Source organism: Nilaparvata lugens, chromosome 8 (genome assembly GCF_014356525.2).
Source record: "Nilaparvata lugens isolate BPH chromosome 8, ASM1435652v1, whole genome shotgun sequence".
In the NCBI taxonomy this organism is placed as follows: domain Eukaryota; kingdom Metazoa; phylum Arthropoda; class Insecta; order Hemiptera; family Delphacidae; genus Nilaparvata; species Nilaparvata lugens.
The window spans coordinates 31,834,922-31,861,681 of NC_052511.1; the positions used below are offsets into that span (position 1 = coordinate 31,834,922).

Here is a 26,760-nt window from a genome sequence, read left to right on the forward strand (position 1 = left end):
TCGAAAAAAGGCTTCTCTGAGTGGTTCCCGTGAAATTAATCACGATTAAAATTTAACCGGCTTTTGTGCAACCGGGCACTAGGGGTTAAGAATAAAACATTAGTAGATAAGTGAAGAAGACCACATATTGTGATTCTATTTCAACAAAAATATGAAAGCTAATGAGTTACACTAAACATGGAAAACCATACTGAAATTATAACCTGAGACAAATTTGTAAATGAGCATTTAATTTAAGCACTCGATGATAATTATAAATAAGGTTTAATTGCCATTTCCGATTTCCTCATTCAATATGTTCCCTTATATTTGAATCAAATTGGCTCATAAAATGAAAGTTGGGATATTATGGACTGAAACAGATTAACCTATTGGAGCCTGTGTACATTATTTTATTCAATTCAAATATTCAAATAAATGAACAAACAAATACATCCCAAAAAGCAATTTATTACAATATTGTTTTATAATTTCTAAATAATTGTGTTTCCTATAGACTAGCTGTGTGGGGGCACTTGAATATAATATAAATATTAACATATATAATATAGTTCTCAAAAATTACTTATTTGAATTTATGAAGATACGGTAATTACAAAAACTGCAATAAAATCAGTCATTCAGTTTTACGGTTTTCCAAAATTTATTTCCTGATGAGTTCTGACAAATTGCAGTCTACATTGGAGCAAATTGAACATTTTGTCAGTGACCTAAGATGCGCGTTGGTTGGAGTGAGTGAGTGAATGAGGCAAAAGCTGCTAGGCCTTTGCCCCTGGGGTCTATTCTGGGCTGTGAACAGATTGGAAAAGAGGTGGAGATGGTCTATTTCAGCCTTCCAGTCTGCAGTTGAAGCCTCAGTTCTGTTTCAACTCGCGAATGTAGCTGGCGTTGTCTTAGCTAAGAAGATCGCAGCTACAGAAAGAAAGACTGGAAAAGCTCACATCCGACGAGTATGGGAAATAAAAACGCAGGTCTTTCTGGCTAAAAGGAGTGCGGCGGACGCAAACACAATAATCGCTCGTGTTTAGTGCAGTACATGAAACTCTAAATTGCTACCATTTAGTATTTATAGCCTTTGGCGTTTTACCAGATTATCGTCTCAGTCTGTGACTTCTATTCGCTGCGTATAACCAGTGCTCAACGAACGTTTCATCCTAGACGATCTTGTGGAATACAATTTCCCTTGGACGTAAGTAATTTCCTCAAATTCAAATTCAATTAAAATTGGATCAATTGTACATTTGAAAATATATTTGCTATTTTATTGTGATCACTGTCAAGCTTCAGTGGTAAAGAAGTCTCACAAACTGTAAGTCCTGAATGTTGAATAATAAGGTATATTTTCTTCGTTATCTCAAAAAATACTAACACCTAATTAATAAATTCAGTCTCATTATCATATTATTCAATAGTGGTCAAGATGGCTTACTTAATTCAGATTAGATGACTTGATTGGCTTACAGTGATTTTTAAATGACTTTAATTTGACGAACACAGTTTTTAGTCCAACGTTTTCCACTGTCTTGACCTTAATTCTAGTTCAATCCCCCTCAAGATGACCGATTATGATATATATTCTCTTCAGGCAAAAAATGCAAGTGTATTAGATTGACTTCCTGGAGTTTTTAGTGAACTGAACATTTTGAAAATTAAATCAAGTTCTCGTCTTCTACGATTCTTTCACTATTAACAAAAAAAAAATGAAAGAAGTACTATTAATAATTAGGTGGGTAGCCAAAATAGCAATAGGTCTAATAAAATGAAAAATACTTTTAACGAAACTTTCTATAACAATTGCTTGCACACTTGAACACTATCATTGATCCTAATTAATAGAATGCATTTTTGTTCAAGTTAAATAAATTCTCTCAATATTCTTATTGTGTTCAATAATTAATTATATTTCTTTTAATAATTGGATTAGAATGAAAAAATTGTTTTTTTTGTAGTTGCCTATATAATTGATTTTATAATTTTTCTCGATTCCCGGCAGTTGTAAAACAAGTATAATGCAATATTTATTATGTGGAAGAGAAATAGTTGGCGGTTAGCATGTTCTTTCTCTTATAATAGTTTAAATGACGGGTGCTTTTGGAAATTAATATTTTTCTGATGATTGTGTAGAACTTTCTTGTTGATTTGAGAAAATTATCACGCCATTGCCACTAATCGATAGTGAGAACAGTATACAGATATTGCACCAGGGAGTTGTGGAAAACCTATCAATGCCATGCAAATATTTTGAACCACGAGGTACAAAACATAAATTATTGAAATTTTTACTACAGCCTTGACAAGATCCATAGTTATATAAATCAGTAACTCATGTTAAAACACGGCTTCAAGTGTTTCTGTATTTCCAAATGGAATACAAATTATAAAATATGGATTAGCCGGCACAGGTCTCCTGTTCTTCACGTTTGAACTTTTCATAGGCTACCGGTACCTGATTAATTTCAGGGTCTCTGACGTGACTTTATTTTTTGTTGTTGTTTTTATTGAAACTGAGTTTGAGTTGTAGCAGATTCAATGTGGGGTGTGAAATTTTAATTTTGTAACAATTGATCACTTGACAATGAAATTTGAGTCTGGAACATCTGGTACACAATTTTTGACTCTGTAGCTTAATGAAGACTAGTTGGGAGGTAAACATAGCCAAAATACGCATCTCTAGCACGTCTATTGAAGGTGTGGAACAGCTAAGTTGACACTATTGTTGCAGAGTTAAAAATTTCACCCCCCACATTGAATCTGCTACAACAATAGAAGGAAAATATTAAGTAGTGGAATAAAACATCAAATTGAAGAGAAAACAAAGCTCTACAAATCTACTGTGAGCATTCATCTTTACGATCCATTGTTGGAGAGTTGCAGGTCCTGAAACATCAAAAAATAGGATTAAAAGCTGTTATTTTAACAATTTTACACTTTTAAGAGCGTGTATCTCGAAAACTGTTGAAGATATCACAAATCACCACAGAACAAATATTGTAGAGAATTTATCAAGCTTCATTTCTGAATAGTTAGTCATGTCGGTTGAACGCATTTTTCCCAAGATATGAGCGTGTAAGCAAAACATTGAAAAATTCAACTTTTAAACCACCCTCATCCCTTTAGCACAAGGGGTAGGGATGGGGACTTTTGATATGTTCACCCCCTAACTGGTCCCAACAAAGCTGCAAAGTCAAAAATTGTGTTCGAAACATTCTCTCCAAAATCCTTTGTCAATTGGTCTATTTTGGCATAACTGAGGATATCACACTCAACACTGAAGCTGCTGCAATAGTCGTGGGGATGTGTGCGTAAACTTGTGAAATCATACATCAAATTGAAGAGAATTTGATGCTCTATAACCTCATGATCAGCATGGATTTTTCCCATCGATATTAAAAATGTTATAAGAGCAAAAATAGCAAAAAATTGAAGGAAAATGTGTTTTTTCAAAAATGTCACATCTTTTAGAGCGGATATTTCGAAAAGTGAAAGAGATATAGAAAATGTTGAGAGATCAATATAAAAGGAAATTATCTAAGCTTTAATTCCTTAAAGAATAGTCATGTCTATAAAATGCATAGTTTTCTAGTTATATGCGAGAAACCAAAATATGGTACCTTTGTACCACCCCCACCCCCTTAGCACATGGGGTAGGAGTGGGGACTTTTGATATGTTTACCTGCTCACTACCTTAAACAGAACTACGGGGTCAAACATTGTCTTCCAAACTTTTCCCTCTATACCCTTTTTTGAGCATTCATTGCCTGGACTATAATAAATATTTTTCTGTCAAAAAATCAACTGTTCTAGTCAAACGAGACCGACGATGAATCAACTTTTCCGAATGAATCGATCATCATATATTTTTAATCTATTAAACCCGAATAATGCCATACTTACAATTCCACATAAGCTCTTCATTTGCACCCCATTAAAAAGTTTGCAAGATCTCACAATGCAGTGTAATTTGTATTGATTCATGTTCGATTTAATGAAATAATATGGAATTTCAGGGATTTTCTGACGTTCTTAATCAATTTTCCTTCTACTGACTCAAATTACTCAGAATGATAATAATAAACTTAATTCTACGTGGGAGAATAATAATAAAGAAATAAATGTTAAATGTCATAATTCATGTTCGATCTAAATAAAATGAAATGGAATTCCAGGGTTTTTTTGTCGTTATAAATCAATTCTCTTTCAACTGATTCAAATTACTTAGAATGAAAATAATAAACTAAATTCTACGTGGAGAAATAATCACAAAAATGTTCAAGTCAATACATTTTATTTCTGATAAGCATTTTGTCATTTATATTATAAAATGTATGATTTTACATCATAAAATTTATGTTATTTTCATTTTATATGATAAAATTTAATCATCCCTATGAGAAAATGATTTAAAAAACCATACATCAAAGTTCAGCCCATCCTGAATAGTACTGACAAATTTCTTCCACATTCACTTTTTCACTTTGAGCTCCAATCTCCGGATATTAATTAAACCAATTAGTTATTGTCACAGACAAATCTGATTGTAAGGGAAAACAAAGCGTAAGTGTCAAAGTCCGAAATGACAAAGAATTCCTCCAAAACTATTGGAGGGTTGCCAACTCACACTGTTATTTGTAGTAACTTTGTCAATTTTTTCAGGTATATGAGTAAGAAACGAATGTGATGGGTGGGCAGTGGAGTTCATTAGACAATGAGGGAGAGAGGGGGAGGGAGAGAGAGACAACTCCTGATCCATTTTGGCCGACAACCCAAGCATCGACTTCAAATGAAGAGGTGAGCACCCTTCAAAGTAAATTCTAACAAATATTTTCATACCACTTGATTTTTTTCAAGTTATATTATATATTATGGATATTTAATTATGTTTTTGTTTAAATAATGATGCATTAGAGTTGTAAAGGAGGGTTATCTGGGGGGGGGGGAGGGCCAGCTGCGCCCTAACTTCGCCCTCCAGATTAAAATAAAGGCAGCCTATTATCCAAATATTCAACACATACTGAACCCAATAGGTTCAGGCATTTTATTTTCAAAATCCCTCTTCAAAGTGGGATTTATTCTATTTTTCATTTTGAAATGTTTATATCATATCTAGTTGACCAACCTCTCTGCCGGCGCACAAGTTGTTCTTTGCCGGTAGTGCCATATTATAATTGAGAATATCTATTTGATTAATAATTATGTCAAATAAATGAATTTGATTTTGAAATTGTAGTCTTCTCAGTAAAGCAACGAACTTAAACAGTAAATACATGATGTGAGATATCTAAAAAGTATTTTTTCTTCACTGTACTTTATAATGTATTCGTGAATTCTATAAGAGTGCTAGTAGAGTATACATAAAAGTGAACATAAGGGTTTCAATTTTTTAATCACACTACACATAGTTCTATTATGTATCAAATTGAACAGTAGTAGAATGAAAAATAATGAATTATATATGAATTTAATAAAAACCCTGAAAAACTATAAAATATCTCTGTGGATTATATACGTAGTCGCTCCCAGAAATAGTGAATTATATGAATAAATAATGAATTATATGAATTTAATAAAAACCCTGAAAAACTATAAGATATCTCTGTGGATTATATACATAATAGTCGCTCCCAGATATAGGCCTATTGTAATAGAACTACTAGACTCTATACCTATCAAGTATTTCTAGTATGAATTAATTTCTAGTCTATACCATTAGATTAGAATTGAGAGAGTTAGCCATACACATTTGATAAGCTGTAAATTAGTCTTCAACATAAAACATAAACATACAACAACAACATAAAACAAGATCTGGTTATAATTTATTGAAAGTGTGAGATAGTGTTTTTATTTAAAAGATCTTAGTTGGATAATATTGTACAAAGATCTAAGTTGTTTTTTTTAGTACCTAAATGACTCAAGACACCATTCAAAGTATTGCACAGTCACTTGTATGATTCATATTCTATAATTATCTTCATGAAAACCAGACCATTATGTACAGTCCAACAATCGACATGAATTAATTTCAAAACAAAAAGATAGACACAAAACATGCAATATTATTGGAATACGTCCAAACCTGAGATGAATGCCATCCCTCGCTTTTAGCTTCCAAACAGAAGGTTCATTTCAGGGAAATTTAGCAATTGAAAAATGTTTGATAATGGATAAATTATTGCAACATCTATATAAACTTTGAAACAGGACATTCTGCATTTTCCAGAGAGAAAAAAAAGTTTTTTCATCAATACATAATTCAAAGTGAACTGCAAAAGTTGGTCTAGGATCTGGGAATGATTTTAAGAATAGGCCTACTAGCCTACTAGTAGCAAGTGAATTCTTATGAACAATATTCTGCCATTATAAAGGGAGGCTTCACATTATTGAAAGAAAGAGCTGTGTAATTTTTGGTAAAAGTGCAGTATTGTTGGTAAAAGTACCTGAACATGAGTAGAAAATATGTATTACAAACTACTGCAATTAGGTACTTTCTGTGAGTTTTAATGAGTCAGCAGAAAATTCTACTTTGAAGCCAAAATTTTGGCTCCGTATCTGAATAGACTGTTGGTTTCAATTAGTTATTACAGCAAATAAAATAGATTCAATTTCAACTCATTTGTTTTTGGCAATCTCGATTATGCCTCAAAAAATAGATAAAAATGTTTATAATCCCAAATGGATCTCAATTACCTACTTTTTCAGTATTTATATTAGTAGGCTACCTATTTTTGAGAATTTCTCAAAATCAAATCCTACTTAAATGCTGGAAGTAGTATTATTTGTCCATCAGTATTATGAAAAAAACGCTTCGAGAAATGAGAAAACTCTGAAAAAGAGATTTGACAATCGTGTCAGTTCAAACACTTTGAATAGATTTTATTATTTTCGTAAAAACAAAGTTATGGAAGTTTGCTCTCAAAGCGGGAAACTGTTCTTAATGTCTATTAACTTTTTAGAATGATTCTCTTGATTTTCAAACATTTTTTCAGTGTGAACTCAGCTTTCCGCACACAAACTTATTCTCAGTATTGATTTCTTGATTTTGTAAAACACCTTCAAGTATTGAATTCGAATATTAGTAGCATTTTCATTGAAATTGTTTAAATTATAATTTAATATTTCATTTTTTTGTCTAGAAGTCGACAGAGGCTGGAAAGGCAGAAGATGGACCGGTGAGGCTGAAGGAGAACAAGAAGAAACTGGAAGAATTCAAACAGGAATTGGCGGGAAAACGAGAGGCCAGACACAAGGCTATGGTCGGCCTGAGCAATAAACTGAAGCAGCTGCAGCTGCAAGTCGACACTGAAGCTGAGGCTAGGTGCGCAGCTGAGGAGCAAGTCAAAAGGTAGGCTAAAATATATATTTTTTAAAAGTTGCGTAAATTTTTGAAATAACTACAAACAACTATACTATAATCTAATACTTTACAGCTCTACATGCTATACTTTCTGAAGCCAGCTGTGATACAATGTGTGGATCACAGAATTTCCTGCAAGCTTCAAATAATGGATAGCGTTACAATTTATGGAGTGCGCTTGATATAATGGAGTGCGATTTATTAGGAAAATAGAAATATAATCTTTTATAAAATTATAATACGAGTGACATCATATGAATGCTGCTTGCAAAGTGAGAGAAGACTTTTATTGAATCAACATGAGCATCAAAGGAAATAATTTTCCATTGTTCTTTATCTTACTTTAAATTATAATTCCACAGTGTATTAAAAGTTTGAACGTGAAATATGTTGATGAAACTACAGGCACACATTCAGTTACAATTATCGCGTTATGGTTTTAAATTCATGGTGTATTTTTGATATTGAATGCATGATCCATTGTATGAATCCCAGAGTTTTTATTGGAGAAATGGGATTCATTTAGTTTGAACTAAGATGTGATTTTATCCATAATTGAAATTTATAAATTAGTCTATATTCATCATGATTTTTTTCTTTAAAATTGAACCTTTTAATAATATGAAATGAAATACTGTCCACTATTTGAATTGGATTAAAATAACATATTATCTGAATTTCAGTACCTATCCAGTAAAGCTGTATATGTATTCTCTAATTTAAAATCAAATGATGGCCGGTGCTAGTCATGATTGTTTTTATCTATTGCCGTCCAGGTTGAAAGCTGCGTTGAAAGAAAAAGGAGAGCAATGCTTCGAGGAAATGAAGAAAAAGATGGAAGAACTAGAAAAAGAGAAAGAAGAGAAGGAGAGCCAGTTGCATTCACTGAAAAGAATGGCTTCAATTGGAAAGGAAATGCTACGCATCAGAGAGCTTCAGGTAAAAGATCACCTCTAATAAATACGAGTACATTATATTTTTGATATAGAACGATTTTAATTACTGTCGGCATCAGTGAGATTTGGAATTGGAAATACTGTAGGCTAATCAGTGAATACGTTTGGTGAATACTACTGTAAAAGATTTGCAGTTCTAAATATTCACCAACAATTTTCAATAGAAATTAATGAGTTTTGAACTGAATATTGTTTTATTTCATTCGTTGTGGATAGCAGATCGATTCGCAGTGGAATTTTTCCACTTCTAAAAATTTGCTCGGATGTAGATAGACTACTAACATGCTATTGAACTATACTGTATAATCATTTCTATTTCATTATCTGTATAGTAATTTATAGGATAAACATGAAGAGTGTAGTGATTGCTAATAGCTTCATCTGCTAATATCACTTGAATTGGTTCCAAATCTATTCCTAGAATTTTTGTTCTTCTGTTTCGAATCAAGGCTATGAGAATAGTTCTATTTATAAGCAAAATCTTATTTTCTATTTTGGAACGTAACTTTTATTTAGAATCAAAGCATATCGTCAATCTTCCTGATCCGAAAAGCAAGGGTAGCAGTGATGAATTTAATGCTGTGTAGTAGCACACTTGGAAAAATAATGATCATAAAAATAGAATTTGATTGTGAAAGGACACGCCATGTGTTTGTTCATATTTTATTGCCACGGGGTGACCACGTGATTAAAAAGATTTAGGAAGCGGAACAAGTTTAGGGTTGGGTTGAAGTGGAAAATTTCCAGCGATGAACCAAATAAATTGCAACGGCTCTCATATATTTCATTGCAATGTTACAACGTAACGATGAATTATTAAATTTTGTTGAAAGGGCTCCCGTAGGATTATGATTTATTAATTTTCATTAGATTCGTCTAGCCTATATTCTGATTCTGTGTTTCAGAATATTATTTTCCCTTTCACCGTTTTCAATTTTCTTTTTTCCTTTTAATGAAAGGATAAAACACATTGGCCCGGCTGCACAAAAGCCGTTTAAATTTTAATCGTGATCAATTTCTCGAGAGCCAATCAGAGAAGGCTTTTTCGAAAATAAGGATTCTCTGATTGAGTCTCTTGAAATTAATCACGATTAAAATTCAACCGGCTTTTGTGCAACCCGCACTTGGTGTTACTTACAGTAGGCCTACTTGTTCCTAATTATATTAGTCTATGAATAAAATTCTAAAATTTAAAAATTCTTAATTTTTACTAGTCTACCTATTTTACTGTTTTTCAAAAATATATTTTTCAAAACTGAAAATACCTACCAAAATTCATCAAAGCAGTTATCTGGCTCCATAATTTATACTACAATGACAATATTGAGGGTAATAGTATGTAGTAGGCTAATGTGCAGTAGATTTATTCACTTCAGAATATTGAAAACCTTTTGGCCCCAACTATACGGACGGTTTGGACGCGCTGAATTCATTTCTCTCGTTAGCTAGAAGCATTGTCTCTTTTGATGTAAACTATACGAGCGTAATAGACGCTCCCCATGCATCTGAGGAAGCACGAAATCAATCCAGCGCTTCAGACGCCCAGCCCATATAGTTGGGGCCTTAGGCTGTAATATCCTTTTGAATAAAATTATCATTTCAGTGATGATTTTAGAATTATGATGATCGGAATAATTATTTACTGTGTCTTTCCATTTTAATAAATTCAACACTCTATTATTAATTTTGAATCGAAACTTGGTTTATCCACAGGTGAATGAGTTGAAAAAGAAACTCTGCGAGACAGCTGCATACCCCAACAGTCTGCGTGAAGAATATGAGGCACAGATACAAAATGTGAGGAGACTGAAAACACTGTATGAAGAGAGGGCGGAAGCGGCAAGACTAGAGCACCAGAAGGAGCTTGAGAGAGAAGTAGCCAGAACACAAGTTCTTGAGAAAAAGATTAAAGAGCTGGAAAAAGAAAAGAGAAACTCAGAAACTGCAAAAGATCAACTGAAATGTCACATATCCAAGTTGGATGAGGCACTAGGGGAGGAAAACGATCAATCGATGACTCTGAGAGAGCAACTGGATGCGAGTTTGTTGGAGTGCAGAGATCTCTCATCACAAATGGCGCTTGTCAACAATCTATTCTCCAAAGTTCTCCTCGGGCATATCGACGTGGATAGACTCACCAGGTTGCTGCGGGAGAATCAAAGTTTAATGACAGATTTGACTTGCGATGGTGAACCTAGAAACGACTTGGCTGCTCTCCTGTTGAAAATTGTGGAGCAAATTGATTCATCGTTCTCTGAAACAAGTGAGGCAACTAATCAGGATAATGGCGGCAGTGATGTTATGACTGAAGAAAAGGTGGCTGTCAACTTGTCCAAAGTTTGGCAGATACTTGTTCAGCTCCTGGCAAACAATGAAGCGTTGCCTTCAGATTGTGATTCTGAGAGCTGTTACAAGAGTGTGGAGACACCCTCGGGCACAAAGTCTGTGATAAGTGTGAGCCAAACATTTATTACTTTGAAGACTTTGATACTGGAGAAGAATGCACTGATAAATGAAGTTGGAAAACTGAAATCATTGAACGATCACTTAGAGACAAGGCTTGGCAGCCAGGAAAAACGTTTAGAAATTGTGTCTTCAGAGTTGAAAAAGACGTGGGGAGTTGTAAGTAAGTTGAGAGCCCAACACAAGCAGCTTCACACCCAGGAGAAGATTCTCCGCTACGAATTGCACCAGAAGAGACAACTACTGACCGAACTCAAAGAGGAACTGGAGAGATGTCGTGATAAGTGGACAATGGCTCGCAAGAAGAACACCCAATCAGAAGAGGACTGGAGGAAACTGCGTCGAGAATTCGCTGAAAGAAAAAACCGGCAAGTGAGCACCTCAGCCGAAAGCGGTTACGAAGATGAGGAGCTTCGTTCGCCACCAACTGAAGACAGTCAGGACGAGAGTGGTCCTGTGGAATCCAATGATGATGAGGTCACAGAAAGTGAGCAAGTTGATTTCGATGACAATGATTTGACTGGTGTTGAAGATGAGATGCGCAGCTCCAGTAGAACATCATTCTACATGAGTGGGGAAAACCACTCTTCAAGCAGCATCCAAAGCACAGACACAGTTATAAGGGTTGACTTGAATCAGTTGAGGCTTTCAAATGGTTCATCTACTACCACCGATGCAGGAAGCAATAATCTAAAAGAGGTAAATAGTAGTGAAGAGTGTGACAGACTGAAAGATGATACTACTACTTTGAGTGAGAGTCCACCTGATCTGGATGTCCCTCATGAGAATAACTTGGAGGCAATAACAGAGAAAAGTGAGGAGATAATTTCTGATTTCAATACTGGCCAGGAGTGTGATAGGCCTACTGCACCTACAACACCTTGTACGTCATCTGCATCAGCTGAAAACATTTCTAGGTTCCTTAATGGTTTGTTTGCGCCAGAAGATGTTGAAAAATTGGACGGATATGATTTGAAAGTTGATAGATACCAAATCAGTTCAATTGAAGAAACAATTGAAAGGAAGGAGGTTACAAGAGATTCGATTATTGATTCCCTTTGTAATAGCAGCTCCACAACAGACAGACCTTCAACAATCACTGAGATCCACAAACCTGAAAGTGGAGAGGAGATGGATGAATGTGGGGTCATAAGTAGTATTGCAAGTACCAAGGATAATCATGGAAATCTGGAAAATTCTCATCCAGTCCCAGAAAAGCCAAAAGTAGAACCTTCTCCTTCGACCTCATCTCAACCATCCACTTCCATAGCTGGCGAGGACCATAAGAGAACACCAGAAGAAATTCTAGATGCTCGAACTGCCCGCTTGAAGAGACTGGAAGAACAGTGCAAACAGCTTTTCAGCAAGGTGACCGCTACCACACACAAAAGTAATGCTCTGTCGACAAAACTCGATCAAATTCACGAACAATATGGCGGAAGTAGTAATCAAAAACCAGAAGAGGTATCAACAGTCTCTACTCCACATGAAGACTCAACAGAAGTCACGTCACCACAATCAAACGTCCAAGAAAACTCTAACAACTAAAACCAAGATGAATAACTTCTTCTCTTCACAAGACATGATTTTCACAGATTCCAAGTTCCTGTTTGAATCTACGGGATTATCGAACAAAGACAATAACGATGGTACATAAGGGTTACCTATTTTGTATTATATTACTGTAATATATTTATAAATATTTTTACATGTTCAATTAAAGTGCAATAACAGGTAAACGATTGAGTTTATTCAACCCATTTACAGTAAGAGTTTCTTTTTGCTTTTTTATAATCTTTGGTCACCGAGATTCAAACAACTTTGAAGGTAGATTCAGGTTGATAGCAGAATGATCTCAACATTTGCAGCCTATGCGATTTAGCAGATATTGATAGCTTTTATCATTTCAACACAAAATTGGACAAAGTTAATATTCATAAAAGTAAACTCAAACAAATAGATCCAAATAGATTAATAATGCATCTATACACTTGCTTTTTAACATAAAGTCTTCAGCAAACAATCTTGAAATATTTTTATTATGAAATCATGAGAATAATGACTTACCTGAATCTCATAGCCAAGAGAAATCTTCATGCCAACTTAAATGAACTTCACTGACAATAGCGTACCGTACTCTACCAGTAACGATACAACCAACTGAAATAGAATAATTTTGAAAATGAATAATCAAACTTAGATGGATGAATGAGAAAAAATAAATAAATTCAAAGGCACTTTGAAAAAAGAAAAGTAGAAAACGATTTCCAAGTACCTAAGTGCTTGAGGAGTCTTAATCAGAGAAATAGTAGAAGTAGATGAATTATTGCAAAAATAATATTGTGATTCCTCAATAATCATAACTATAAGAAAGAAGAGTAAGGTATGTTATTCGAATAACTCATTTTCCAGACTTCTCACGATCAATACAATGAGAAAAGGATATAAGCGTAATGTTAACAACTCATGAACATTTTATCATAGAGTCAAAATAAAATCTTAACTAAGCATAGTATGCTATTGTAAATTATGGTGAAGAATGGATTTATTTTGAGGCTATGTAAAAAAGCCTTGCAGTACTTGACGATGTAGCATAAAAAATATGAAAATTAAATTAAATTTGTTTCAGCATAAAATAGATCCATAACAAATAGGTTAGGTTATGAAAACCTTTTGAATATAAGTTATCCATTGTATTGTATTCATGATCATGATCGGTTCACACATTCTACACACCTATCAATTCGTCAAGGTACATTAATAAATAACAGGCGATGGGGCAAATGAGCTTTTAATTCTATTTCAATAATGATTTATACAATAGTATTATAATAGAATGATATTGACCAACAAGGTTTTTCACGATACTACATCAAAACTGATAATTATATACCGTAGTCATGAGAATAAAACAAACTCTAGTGATGATGGGTTCAACTGAGATGAGACAAACATAGTTTCAAAACTTTTACGATTACATAAATTTCTATGTTCGATCATGGGCAAACTTTCAGCTTCTAATACTCTAATGTATCTAAATTTGAGACAAAATGATATTATTGGAATGTATATTTGACTGTCATGAAAAGCCATAAATATTTTGTTTTGTTTCTTTCATTCAAAAATAATAATGAATGGAATGCATTATTTTTTTCATTCATAAATACAAAAGAGTTTACATTAACTAGTTCACATGGAACTCTCATAGGCAGTATTTTTCCTATGTAACGACGGATAGGCGAAACTGTGCTATAGACCCTACAGAGTGATTTCTAGTTAAATTCAACTTGATCTTTAAAAAAAAAACTTTAAAGGATATCAATGATTAAAGTAGACTTCAATAGCAAAATCATTATGGAACGGAGAATAGGAAACAAGTTTCTCTTATTTACGTGTAAAAACCAGAATATATTACTTTGCTAAAACAGTAACATTATTTGATCAGTCAAATCAGACTGAAAATGGAGTGTTTTTTCAATTTAAAGGAGGATCTGCTGTTGAAAAATCATGAAACGAACACGGATAGAGTTTAAATTTTTATCTAATTTTGAACATGACTAGAAAGCAGTCGTTCGGGTTTTAAAAGCTTCACAAAACTTTCAAAAGAAATTCTAATATTCCAGATGCATCCATGGAATATCCTTCAGTAGATGATATGGCTATTCATGACGTTCCACTAAATGACTGAAACTGATTTTTTAAGTAATTTCAGAATCCCTCCATTGATGAATGTGGTATAGACACGATAATTCAGTCAATAATTACAGTAATTATCTATTGAAAAGAGCACACTACAACTAGGAGAGTTTTCAAATTTCTATTTTCTCAATTATTGATTGTATTGCGTAAGTTCAATAACATATTCATCAATGAATTTCACAATAGAAGGATTAGAATTTCCGTACATTTTCATTTGAAATAAACCATACTATATCTAATTAGAAGCTCGCTAAATAATTACATTTTAAATTTGTTGTATATTTACATGATGACTCAAATTACAAGAATGAACATTTTGAATGCTGTTGAAGTGAAAGAATATGTTTTTTTCCAAGTGAATTTATGAATTGCTCTTTGAAAAGAGATCGATAACTTTGATTTGGTGAGTTAGAAGAAATGACATAAATAGTAAACCTTGAAAAGATGATAATAAAAATAGGAAAAATAATAACTTCGTTCTCAAAAGTCAATCACTTCATTTTAACAATGGATCAAGAGTGAGTTGTTAATTCTGGATTAAGTAGTTAATTGTTAAAACCCCACTTAATTATGGAATCAAGCAGGAAACCAACGTTTAATAGAAGAGAGTGAGTAGCCTAGACAGCCTAGTAGAGCTGTTAGGACAGCCTAGTAGAGTTGTTAGGATTGGAGAAGCACAAAATAAATAGTAGATCTTTCAAATTAATGAAGATTAAGACAGGCAGCCCACCCATATCCAGAGGTTATTAATAATAATCAATAATATCATAGAATAAGCTTTTCTTTGATAATACAAAAACGGAGTGCGTAACGCATTCATCATTATTATCATGAAAGATTCATTTGAACGAGTTTTTGGGAATAAATGAAAACTTTTGGTAGCCTAATCTTTTGGTAATCCACCTTCTTACACAGCAATCAAAATGTTTACAAGTGATGTTACAATATGACGACAAAATGCATACTAACATAAATATGAATATCATTCAACACCAATCACTGGATAATCAACATCAACATTTCGATGAGCGAAAACCACCATCATGAAATAAAACTTACATACAACGTCTCTTATAAAATTCATACATGGAATTATATTATAAAATTAAAAAATACTATCACTGATCACTAACACCTACATTAATTTTAATTCTATTGAAAAACATTACATTACAACAGGTTGCCAACAAATTTTCAACAAAAATTTATCATTAGCTGTAAATATACAATAGACAACTACTCTTCAAAATATTGAAAATATTGTAGAAAAAACTGTTACGAATCAAATTTTATTCAAAATTTGAAAAATAATTTTCAAATTATTTGTAAAAAATATCTTTCTGTCTCTCATTATAGTAGTATTACAAACATTATCTGGTTTCTCATTCTCTGCCTTACTGTAATATTTCAAAAATATTGTTCATCGTTAAAAAATTTGTTAATCTGCATAAAAATCTATCGTTTTACATGTTTTTATTTTTCATAAAAAAATCTAATGAGTAAAAAGACTATAAATTCGCCTACATTTATGTACATTCTCCGGGTATATCATTACAGTTTAATTTGTTGGAATGATGAAGCTACCCTATAGAATTATTATTGCAACTTCTGTGAATATGAAGTGAAAATAAGAAATTTTAGAATTTATCAATGAAATTAGTAGGTAGGGTGAATATTTTTTCAAGTCACTTTAAATATTTCAATGGAAATAAAACGAAAAAATATTTAGAAAACGAGCTTACAAACTTGAAAGAAATACATTATTTGAACAACCAAAAAATGTTTTGTGTAGCTCAAGTGATGTCATAATTTTTGATAAATTGAAAAGCTATTATTCTTAACTTGAGGAATCGTAAATCGGTCCAAGTGAACCAAACTCAAAAAATTGAGAGTTACTTTTCAAAATCACTTGATAGCCCTCTTATTTATGTTAATTTTCAACCAAGGTCAAACATATCGGCAAGGACATAGAAAATAAGAATTGGCAATTTAAAATAGCTTCATTTTGAATTTAGAGATGAATTAAGATTAACATTTAAAATAGCCATTTTCACATCTTGACAGTGTGGAATCAGAAAGTGAACATTCACTATATTCTATGAATTGGAGAAATATAAGAGGATTTGACTCGAGAGAATAGTTATTCAATTAATGTTATTCAACATTAATTTGTTCAAGAAATACTTGAATTTCGATTTTAAAATTCTTAAATTTTCGAATTTCATGTCTTTGGGAATAATTGAAAGCTACAATGATTTTTTAAAAATTTTCTTGATAATTATTATAATGCACTTGTGAAGGGAATTTAAGAGGAAATGATCAAATTGTAATTTCATTCATTATTCGATTGAATTCGAAGTTTTCACTGACAGCGACAAGAGAAAAGTTTTAGAAAAATGTAAGGAATAAATAGCTTACTTATTTCATTTGATTGTTGGAATATCACTGACCTCAAAGGGACAGCTACATCATACCTAACAATTTGCAAAACAGTAACCTGAACTGGCTTTATTAGATCAACAGGTCAAAATTGCAAATAGGTGAATATAATTATTAATAATTTGAACTGTAATTAAATATGAAAAGCGATTGTAAAACAAAACTGAATTGATGAGGCAGTATTTAGAAAATCTTGATACTTAGTCTTGAAAAATTATTAGTTACCTAGTTTCATTTATAGACTATATTTGTACTGAATCTTTTAGTAATTATCAGTTTGCAGCAGAGATAAAAAATCAATAATCGCACTGTATCATAAGAATGAGTAAATTTTAATAATTATAATATTTGGAAAAGGTACGTTATGCTGACAAAAATAATAGTTTAAAGTAAATTCGTATGGCTTTTGTTGGTGGGGAGTCCCTTGCGGGAAGGTCCCACCGCCTGAATATATAATTTAAGCCGTCAATGGGCCTTACGACTGTCATACTTCAGCCGGGACCGACAGTTTTAACGTGTCCATCCGATAGCACGGGAGTGATCTGGTTAAAAAACTTTTGTTAATGAGAGGGTTTGAACCCGGGATCTCTATGCTGCTACGCAAGCACTCTATCCACTAGACCACGGATCACTCCGTGAATATAGTTAAAGTTGTTATAGAAAGTGTAATTTACAAATACATAAAAAAATAATCAACCATACAGTAGGCTACCTACCTACCAATTTAGCGATACATTGAAGACTACAATATTTGAAGAAATCAGATTGAGTAAAATATTTGTCATTTTCTAAATTACCGGTAGTGGAAAATAGATATAATTTCAAAACAAGAGAATTAACTCTTCATATTGATACAGTGACACATAATGTACATTTCCCTCAAACTTCTTTTATTGAAAAACTTGCATTCATTGAGCTGTCAATTTATTTTTCAAACTATCATTTCAATTAATTTTTGTTGAAAATTGTTACAAGAACGACAGGGTCACAAAGGTTACAAATGAGTTCTTGTGCGTCAGTGTACACTCTACCCACTTCAAAAACGTGTAAAATGTGAAGTCAAATACATTTCTCTTATACAATAATTATTTACAACAGATATTATAATTTCGTGTATTGTTACTGATTTTGGTTGATAAGATTGAACAATTTCAATTGGATGACAATACAAAAATCATCAATATCATAAATTGAAAATCATGTTTGAGGTGCTCATTTATGCCCCTAATAAACATTCACAAATATGGCATAACAATATACCTTAATTTTATCATAACATCAAGTAACATCACACACAGGTTTTACACTCCAAACCTATTCCTATCTAAGATTTGTAATCTATCAATATAAATATTCTACAATATTTCTTTAGATGAAATGTATTGAAAATATTATGAACTGTTCCAATATTTGATATTGCAACAGTTGATTATCTGATTTTAAACTTTTATGCATGAAATTTGTCCATACACGATCAAATAGCTGAACTTTTCTAATATTAGAGTCTCTACTCTTTTCAATTAACATAAATTTTTGGCACAGTAGCAATCTCTATTAATGTTTTATCAATATTTTTCAACGTTTGCTGTATTGAATACAATTTTTATAGAAATAGCTTTATGATAGATTACGCATCAACAATCATTATTACTAGTAAAAAACCGTTCACAACGTCTAGTATCATATACTTATTGAAAATAACTATTTCTCAGTGTTAATAACTAAATATTTTTTTAATATCGTAAAACGACAAATATTTGTAATCCAACTTCATATGGAAATTCAATCAAGATTATTATAAATTCATGTTTTCAAGACAAGAATTTACAAAGAAAATCTTTCAAAGAATAATAATAATTTTCAGTTTCAAAAACTAGTTTGATTCATCAACAAATAATAATAAAAATATTTTCACATTGAGCTCAGCAAATTTCCTGACAAATATTTCCCCAGATAAAGTATACATTGTAAATTAACAACCATCACACTCATCAACACTTGAATAAAAGATCCACTGACAATACCAAACACTTACAGTATAATATTATTTCCATCAATGAACAAACAACTACAACTTCTTAAAACTGGTACGGTAAATAAAAGCTGCAACTCAATACTGAATCCATACTCACTTACCGTAGGCCTACTACCTACAAGCTTATTACAATATTTTTTATAATACTTACCTCAAATAATAAATAATTATGGACTCACTTGATATGACAATGACATTTTCACGGAAAATTTCCCTTCCTAATTATTTATTTTCAGTTTACTCTTTCCTTTGGCTTTAAAGAACCAGGTAGATTTAATTGCCAATAATTTATTATAGTTCATTGAGTATCTTGAATAGGACGAATTCAGACAAAACCATCAATAAAAACATCAATGCAATAATATTATTGCATAGGCATGCGCAGATGTGGAATTGAGAAAATTCAAATCCTAAGAATAGTTTATTTAAAATTTTCGGTTAGAAACCTTTCACCACTTCCAGAATAACATATATATATACTCTGTGATTAAATAAATCTGTAGACTTTTCAATGTAGATCTTGTAGAAATTTGTTTCAATTTATAATAAATTGATACATTTGTTCTTTTTTTGACAACAGTTTGCTTACATTTATTGTCACATCATTTTATTTAGCAGAAATTTACCTCGAACAACTTACTAAATTTTACATTCCAATGAAGGTAATGCTTCACAATGTGGTTTAACTCGTTGTATCAGAAGTTACAATCTATCAATAATATATAAAACAGAAAATTCTATTTACAATCATTATATAAAAGTGTTTTCACAAACAGACTCGTAATACCCGGGAATATTGTTGGGCTTGTACTTTTTAAATACCGGTACATATCTAGTCAAAGTGTAGTTAGTATGTGTTCTCAACACATACCGTATTCTACCTAATTAATCAACTGACATTGTTCAAACGTTAATTCAAAGTAGTTATGTACAATTGGACTGGGTTTTATTTTGATTAAAAAATCAATAATCCAAAAACCAATCAAAATGTGAGAGGGAACAAGTGAAGGACTACTGAACAGCACAAATTTACAAACAGCAACGTTACAAAAACATTCTAGACTGCAGTTTCTTTAGAATGAGATTTTTCTATTTTAGCAAATCAGTTGCCTACTAGATACAAAACGAGAATTCAATGAAAATAATCAATCCACTGACCCAAAATCCTCTTCAAAATCTCAAAATTTTCAAGACCGTCTCAATCACAATATATCGGAAGCACATCAAACACTCTATGTTCAAAACAATTATCTTTATAATTTTATTTGAGGAATAAATCAATAAAAACCGAGGGCTGTAAATATAAATTATTAAAATAGGAGCCCCTAACTGATTTTTCTACTTTCATAATATATTTTTTTTGGAACGAACATGATGATAATTTTTTTGGAACTCTGTGTGAATTAATACCAAGAACAAAGTTGAAACAAATTAACGACGATTTTACCATATTATGAATTACATATTAAAATCATTGAACTTTGCCTATACATATCTAATGTTTGAATTGGGAAGTTGCAAAAACGTGACGTAGATCGTTGATCTACTAGTTTGATGGCTAGAAAGATGGAGTCAAATCAAATAAAGCTTAACTGAAAAACAAAAACTGATCACTTCACAAATAATCATAATAATAAAACTATAAACAAATAAAAAGGATAAATAAAATAAATAAATAATGTACAAACATAATTTTTATTAATGAACAGAAATAAACACATAAAATTATCTAAAATAATATTATTAATAATTATTTATGAATTAAAAACAAATTTTGTACTGTTATTTTCATTTTTGTTTGATTCTATCGTACTATTAATTTTGCAGCTTCTTCAAGAATACTTATTTTGTACAACCTATTTTTCATAACTGGAATAGAAACTCTTGCACTGAAATCTAAAAATTGGAGTACAATAATATAATAATCATTTAAAAAGGAAATTTATAGTAACAGACAATATTTAAATTACACCGACAAAACGACATAGTAAAAAAGCTGAAAAATTTACAATGTTTCAATTCAAATACAATTTTATACAATTTATTGTTGTTCGCAACTCGAAAGTTGAGAGAATTGATTGATTTATTGCCTTTAAATATGTGACTAAAACAAATACGGGAATAATCTTTTCTATTGTTAGATCCACTTCAACTGTCAGCATTCCTTATAGATAACATCAATGCTTTATATTCAAACAATGCTGACATTTTAAAGTGAATCTTACGATAATATGATTTTGTTCTCTGTCATTACTATGCCTTTTGGTTGGTCGAATGATTCATTCAACTGGTCTATGAACATTCCTATACTATAGATCTCTAGTAGAAATGCGTAATGATTGCATTTATGTGGGAACATGGTACAGGGGAGCCAAATAGTGAAACAATAAGATGGAATGATAAGTGAAGACTGAAGTCAGAAAGAGAAAAGCAACTAGCTGGTTTAAATTTTAGATCTTACCAAATTTCATAAGTGATTGGAGTTTGTAAATTAACAATATTTAATCGAACAACGTTATAAAAGCAACTAGACAAAAATCAATAAAATTAGTTCTTAAAATCACAACCGTTGGAGTGAGGCATTTTACAAAATATGTAACTGGTATAGGAAATAGGCATGAAATAAGGTAGGTAAAAAAGGTTTTCAAAATATTTCCTATGATGGTTTTAAACTTTGAAAAGCTAGTAGTTGGTACAAGAATTTATCACATAGTTTTAGTAAAATAAAATACAAAGAGCGATGGTTCTATATGGAGAGCATAATTAAATGATAAAGCCGAATCTTTGAATTGCATTGGAAATTACTGATTGTTGAAATATTTTATGAATACAATAATATTACTATACTTGAGATTTATTAATAACCCCGTGATAGAATATACATAGAATGAATCGTGGTAATTGAATAGATCAATTTCTTCATTTTAGTAACTTTTCATTTTGATTTTTAAAAGGATTCTGATCGAAGCATAATCGTCTGAGATTGAGCAAAAGTTAAAACCTAAATGATGTTTTGCAATATTTCTTTTTCTGAGTATAAATGTCAAACTACTTAGCAACAATCAAACCGACAAAAATTGAATAATATCTCCAATTTCAACTAATATTCCTATGATTCTATAGCCGGAAAAATAAGGGATATCATTTTTAACAAGAATAGTTTAAAGAAAAGGAAAATAATTTCAATCACTCAACTAAATAATGTTTAAATTATTCTACTAGAGCTAGAGAATAAACCTATACCTACAGCTACATTTGAATTGTTTACTAAAAATAATTAATTTAGATTAGATATTAAATTTGAAGCTAGGAGAATTAAATACCAATATTATTCAACTAATTTATACAAAAGATTTATAAAACAAGACGTTGATAGCGACAGATAAACGTTTTTGTGAGTGGTTTGAAAGTTCAGTTTGTTGATCATCATTTGATAGTATAATTTATTTCAAAAATAAACTAGTCGGACCCCGTACAACGCAAAGCGTCGTTTGATGCACGATTTGGTCAAATTGGTTGCCGCCCTATGTAATATTGAATCAAAAACTTTATAGCGATAGGTAACATTTTTGCTTACTAACATTTTTGACCGAATTGACATTATTCTATCAAAATAAAAATAAAACTGTGGGCATCACCCTTGGCCTGAGCCGCATGTTATTTGGCCCAATGATATGGTCACATTGGCTCCCATAAATTTTTATATGACCATTAATCCTCACAAGAATCTCCATCTGGAGAAGACCCCACATAATTGTTTATGGAGATTTTTTATAGGAATTCATCTCAAGAAGTTGAGGTACTAGTGATGCATTAAATTCAATTGGTCAACTATTTCAATTGACTTTATGAGAATAACAAAGTAATACAATGGTTAATAGACAATTACAATTCTAAAATCAGAGATATTAGAGTTAAGCAATTCAATTTTATATGGTCAGAGATTAATTGAATATACTGTAGTTGTAACATTTCTAGTGGTGTATGGTTCTCTTCTGGTTGACAACCTGGCAAAATTTATCAAGTTCCGTTTCTAGTGAAATACTTGTATCAAGTAAATAGTAAATGGTATACTTAAAAAATAGGTTGTACTTTAAGACCTATCTTGAAAAAAGCAGTTGCTAGTGCAGTAAAAAAACTATACAAATCATGGAAATTAAAAATTTAAATTATAATTTTCATAAATGTTTGCAAACTTGACAACATGTAGTAGATCGGTGTATTTGACTCGATACATTAAAATTAGAATTTAATATGGAATACGATGGATAATCACTGTTGCAATAGAGTTAAAAGGACGGGGAATTATAGGACGGGATGACGATCGGTCATAAAATCAAGCAAGGCTTTCTGATATAACTGTAGCTATACAATAAGCAATAAGTAACAGTAGTGTATTATGAGCACTGAAAAAAAAACTTTCCAACTCAATTCCACATTTCTGTCATATTTGTATTTATAGTGTACTCCACTTTTCAACAACTAATGATTTGAACAGACAATAATATCATAAGACAGGAACAGACATCAACACAAACGTTTCTATAGGAATCTAACGATGAACTAATAAAATAAAAATATACTTTATAAATCGATTTAAAGCTGTGAGTTACAAAAAATAACATTCTAAAAAGTTACGGTACTAGAATCAACAAGACCTTGCACTATTCTTCTCTTAAATGGATAGTTACAATAGTTTAATGAAAAAATATCAAGAATCGACTACATTACGAATAAATACTAATAAATTATAATATGACAAACATGAAATTAATAACTGAGAAAGAAGTATGTTACTATTTTTCTTGAATGGACGAATGCGTATCGTTGCAAAAAGGGAATGTATCATGACCGGCGATTCCAATACGAATAACTGGTTTCCATCTCGTAGAAATTAAATACGGAATACGGAAACGGGATAGAAACCAAATACGCATAGAGAAAATTAAAAGGATCTATAAATATATGCTTACAATTGTTCATAGGTAATATTAGACAAAGAGCACGTATTCGTATTAGTTATTAGATATGAGTGAGGTATTTTCAATTTGTAAGGAACCGATGTCAAGTGTTGAACACAGAACACAAAATATGAGCCTGAAATTATAGTAGTATCTACAATAATTATTTATACGACAATAGCCAACAATTACAGGTAGTTGATACACACAACATTTAAAACTCGTGCAAAACATTCTAAATATTATACAGTTATAAAATATACACTAGTCGTTGATAAAACTAATTCTATAGCTCATTCACATTAATCATCATCAATCATTCAGTCATTTCATTTATACGCCGCCGCATACTATTATCACACTAATGCAATCATTTTGACACATCAACAATCAACATTTTCAAATCAAACAATATCTAAACTAGTATCTAGAGAGAACTTGTCCAACATATTATGTTAACAAGTGTCTACACTTAACCAGTAAACATACCTACAATAAAAATATTAAATGATAAATCGAGGTACGAACCCTGTTTCAACGATCGTTAAAATAAACCATCTTTTCTGTTATCCTGCCAGTGTCAAAATAATTACCAACCACCATTTACAGTCTAATCAAACTTTGTACAAATATTTAGAACTAATATTTTACACATATACTAACCACAATTTACACAAAAGTATTTTTCAAATCTCCCCTACTAACCAGAATTATCAACTGTTTCAACACATAAAGTTCCAACACTGATTAGCAATAGTATCCGACAGAGTAGTAATGTTTTTCAACTCACACAGTTCCGCCAACTAATAATTGATGCAGTATTACTCCAAGCAGTAGAAGTTGAACAAAATGTCTTCTGCAAATTTTTGGCACAAACTTTTGAACTTTAAATTCATCTGTTTTGAGTGAAGTTCATATTACAACAGGGAATATTCGAGAGAATAGCATCCGCTGATGTCCAGTGCAGTTTCATGTCTGCCGACAGAAAGCCGTCTGGAAAATAACACAAACAATTAATTTTATTGAAATACATATCAATTAAGGCTACAGAAACTCCATGAAGAGCCTTATTTAAATAGTTAATACGATTTCATCATTCTTAATATGGAAAAACTTCAAAGATCAAAACAAACTATAGAAGAAATAGCAAAAGAGAATTAGTAAATAAAAAGCAACGAATAACAGGATATTGTTTGACTTTAGAAAAAAACTTTCAAACATTAGAGACCTTAACTTGATTGTCATGTTAGTATCTTTGAAATAAGTGAAGATAGTCAAATTAGATTAAGTAAAATAAATAAAGTAGTAACAGCTCAAAAAAACATAGCTTCTGGAACTCTTGGGAACTTATATCAGTGGTTCATCGTAAACATGTAAAAACTTATGGCTAAAAAATTTCAATATTTTCAAGTGTTAACTCGTTGTTTATTGCCTTTTATATCAACCTATCAAAATCCAAGATTATAAGTATGGAATTATGATTTTAATATATCAGTTATTTGGTCTTGTAAAAAGTGAAAAGTGTTATTGTGATTAACAAAGCCCTACTGGAATAAATTTGAAAAGAGAAGTTTGAGCTATAGTGAGGTCCACGTTATCATCACAGTATTTGATCAATATTGGTGTTGCCATCCTTGTCTATAATTCGACAAAGCAGATAGCGCAACTAGCGTAACTAGTTAATTAGGGGTTAACTAGCAGGTAGCCCGTGCTTTGAACTGGGAAAAAATTGATGTGAAATTTCTAGCAAAACAAAATATGTTGATAGGTATCGAACCCACAACCTTTGCTTCATGAACCACGCGCGCTCGTCACCAACTAAGCTAAGCTACGGAGTAACTTGGAGAAAGCCCTGTTTGGTTGCGCTTTTATAGTTACGTAATCTTTGAATAAAAAATTAATACATTTGTTTTAATTATTAAATTAGAATCGATTAATATCAATAGAAATAAACATATGTTGGTTCTCGGTCATTAGTTCAGACGTGATGATCCGTCATTCGTGTATTTCCTATCACATGTTCAAGTACGATTCTTTCCTTTATTATATTTTAGAATAACATTGAATCTCAGTTAGGAAAATTCATTTAAAAATTATTAGAAATAGTTATTTGTGTAACAAGTGTGCATAGAAAGAAGCATTTACTATGAATAGTTTCTTGAGTACAGCAAAGAAAGTTTGCGCACATATTGCACATTAAATATTTTCTTGGCAAATAAAATATAATTGATCATTTTTAACAAGAATGAACAGATAATGTTTCAACAGATATACCGGAATCAGCTATATTCTAAAGATATGTTGTCCTATGTTTGTTGTAATGTGGATGCAGGTGTTTTTGTTACCTCTATATGGGCGATTCGTTGAGCAGTAGCGGATGCATGTGCGGGAGCAGCAGTCGCGACTGCCAGGCGATGCGCTCCATCACACAGGAGGCGGACAGCCGCGCCTCCGCGTCATGGTCCCAGCACTCCTCCATCGTGTCCGCCAGCGCCGTCAGACCCTATCACACCGTTATTGTTAAATATCTGTTATGCTATGTTCAATTATTGAATAAATGAATAAATAGATAGATCATTCAACCTCTACATCGCACTCAACTATTTCTCTTAACAATAATTACTCCAATATAAATACTACTAACATTTATTTTCAAAATCAAATCCACAACATAAACTAACAAATTAAGTTTCAGGAAAAAAATTGGTTTGGAATGAATAAATAACAATCACAATTTACATCAACATGGTTTGAGACAAGTGAGTCATAACACCTTACTCTATTTTTCTTAACAATCATTAATCTGTTATAAATATTACTAACAATTATTATTTTCAAAATCAACTTCACAAC

General features: G+C 31.7%; 2 protein-coding genes across 4 annotated transcripts in view; one reads left to right on the plus strand and one right to left on the minus strand.

The window, feature by feature from the left end:
• Positions 1-642: 642 nt before the first annotated feature.
• The window catches only part of LOC111062301 (activin receptor type-2A), a 44,107-nt gene continuing 17,989 nt past the window's right edge, over positions 643-26,760 (minus strand). Inside the window, exons 11-14 of one of the 2 annotated variants that reach the window (XR_005572036.1) lie at positions 26,253-26,410; positions 24,698-24,900; positions 12,841-12,933; positions 643-2,877 (exon numbers count right to left, since the gene is read on the minus strand). Coding sequence is in view for 1 of the 2 variants with exons in the window: in XM_039434534.1 (XP_039290468.1) it covers positions 26,255-26,410 (156 nt within the window). In the remaining variant the exon portion in view is untranslated. Of the gene's footprint in view, positions 2,878-12,840; positions 12,934-21,288; positions 24,901-26,252; positions 26,411-26,760 lie in introns of those variants that run through there. The other variant, XM_039434534.1, reaches the window with a different exon arrangement.
• On the plus strand, positions 856-12,512 carry LOC111051437 (coiled-coil domain-containing protein 186). 2 transcript variants are annotated; one of them, XM_022337960.2, is made up of 5 exons: positions 856-1,189; positions 4,654-4,788; positions 7,134-7,342; positions 8,131-8,293; positions 10,024-12,512. In XM_022337960.2, the coding sequence occupies exons 2-5, from the start codon at positions 4,678-4,680 to the stop codon at positions 12,319-12,321; spliced, it is 2,781 nt and encodes a 926-aa protein (XP_022193652.2). In that variant the 5' UTR covers positions 856-1,189; positions 4,654-4,677; the 3' UTR covers positions 12,322-12,512. The 2 variants fall into 2 exon arrangements, with proteins under 2 accessions (XP_022193652.2, XP_022193657.2); XM_022337965.2 differs by having other exon boundaries at positions 1,054-1,189; positions 7,137-7,342.

Coding starts and splice junctions, on each gene's coding strand:
- LOC111051437 (XM_022337960.2), top strand. CDS start 4,678: ATGGGTGGGCAGTGGAGTTCATTAGACAATGAGGGAGAGAGGGGGAGG. Junction 4,789..7,133: donor CATCGACTTCAAATGAAGAG/GTGAGCACCCTT, acceptor TTTTTTGTCTAG/AAGTCGACAGAGGCTGGAAA. Junction 7,343..8,130: donor GCTGAGGAGCAAGTCAAAAG/GTAGGCTAAAAT, acceptor ATTGCCGTCCAG/GTTGAAAGCTGCGTTGAAAG.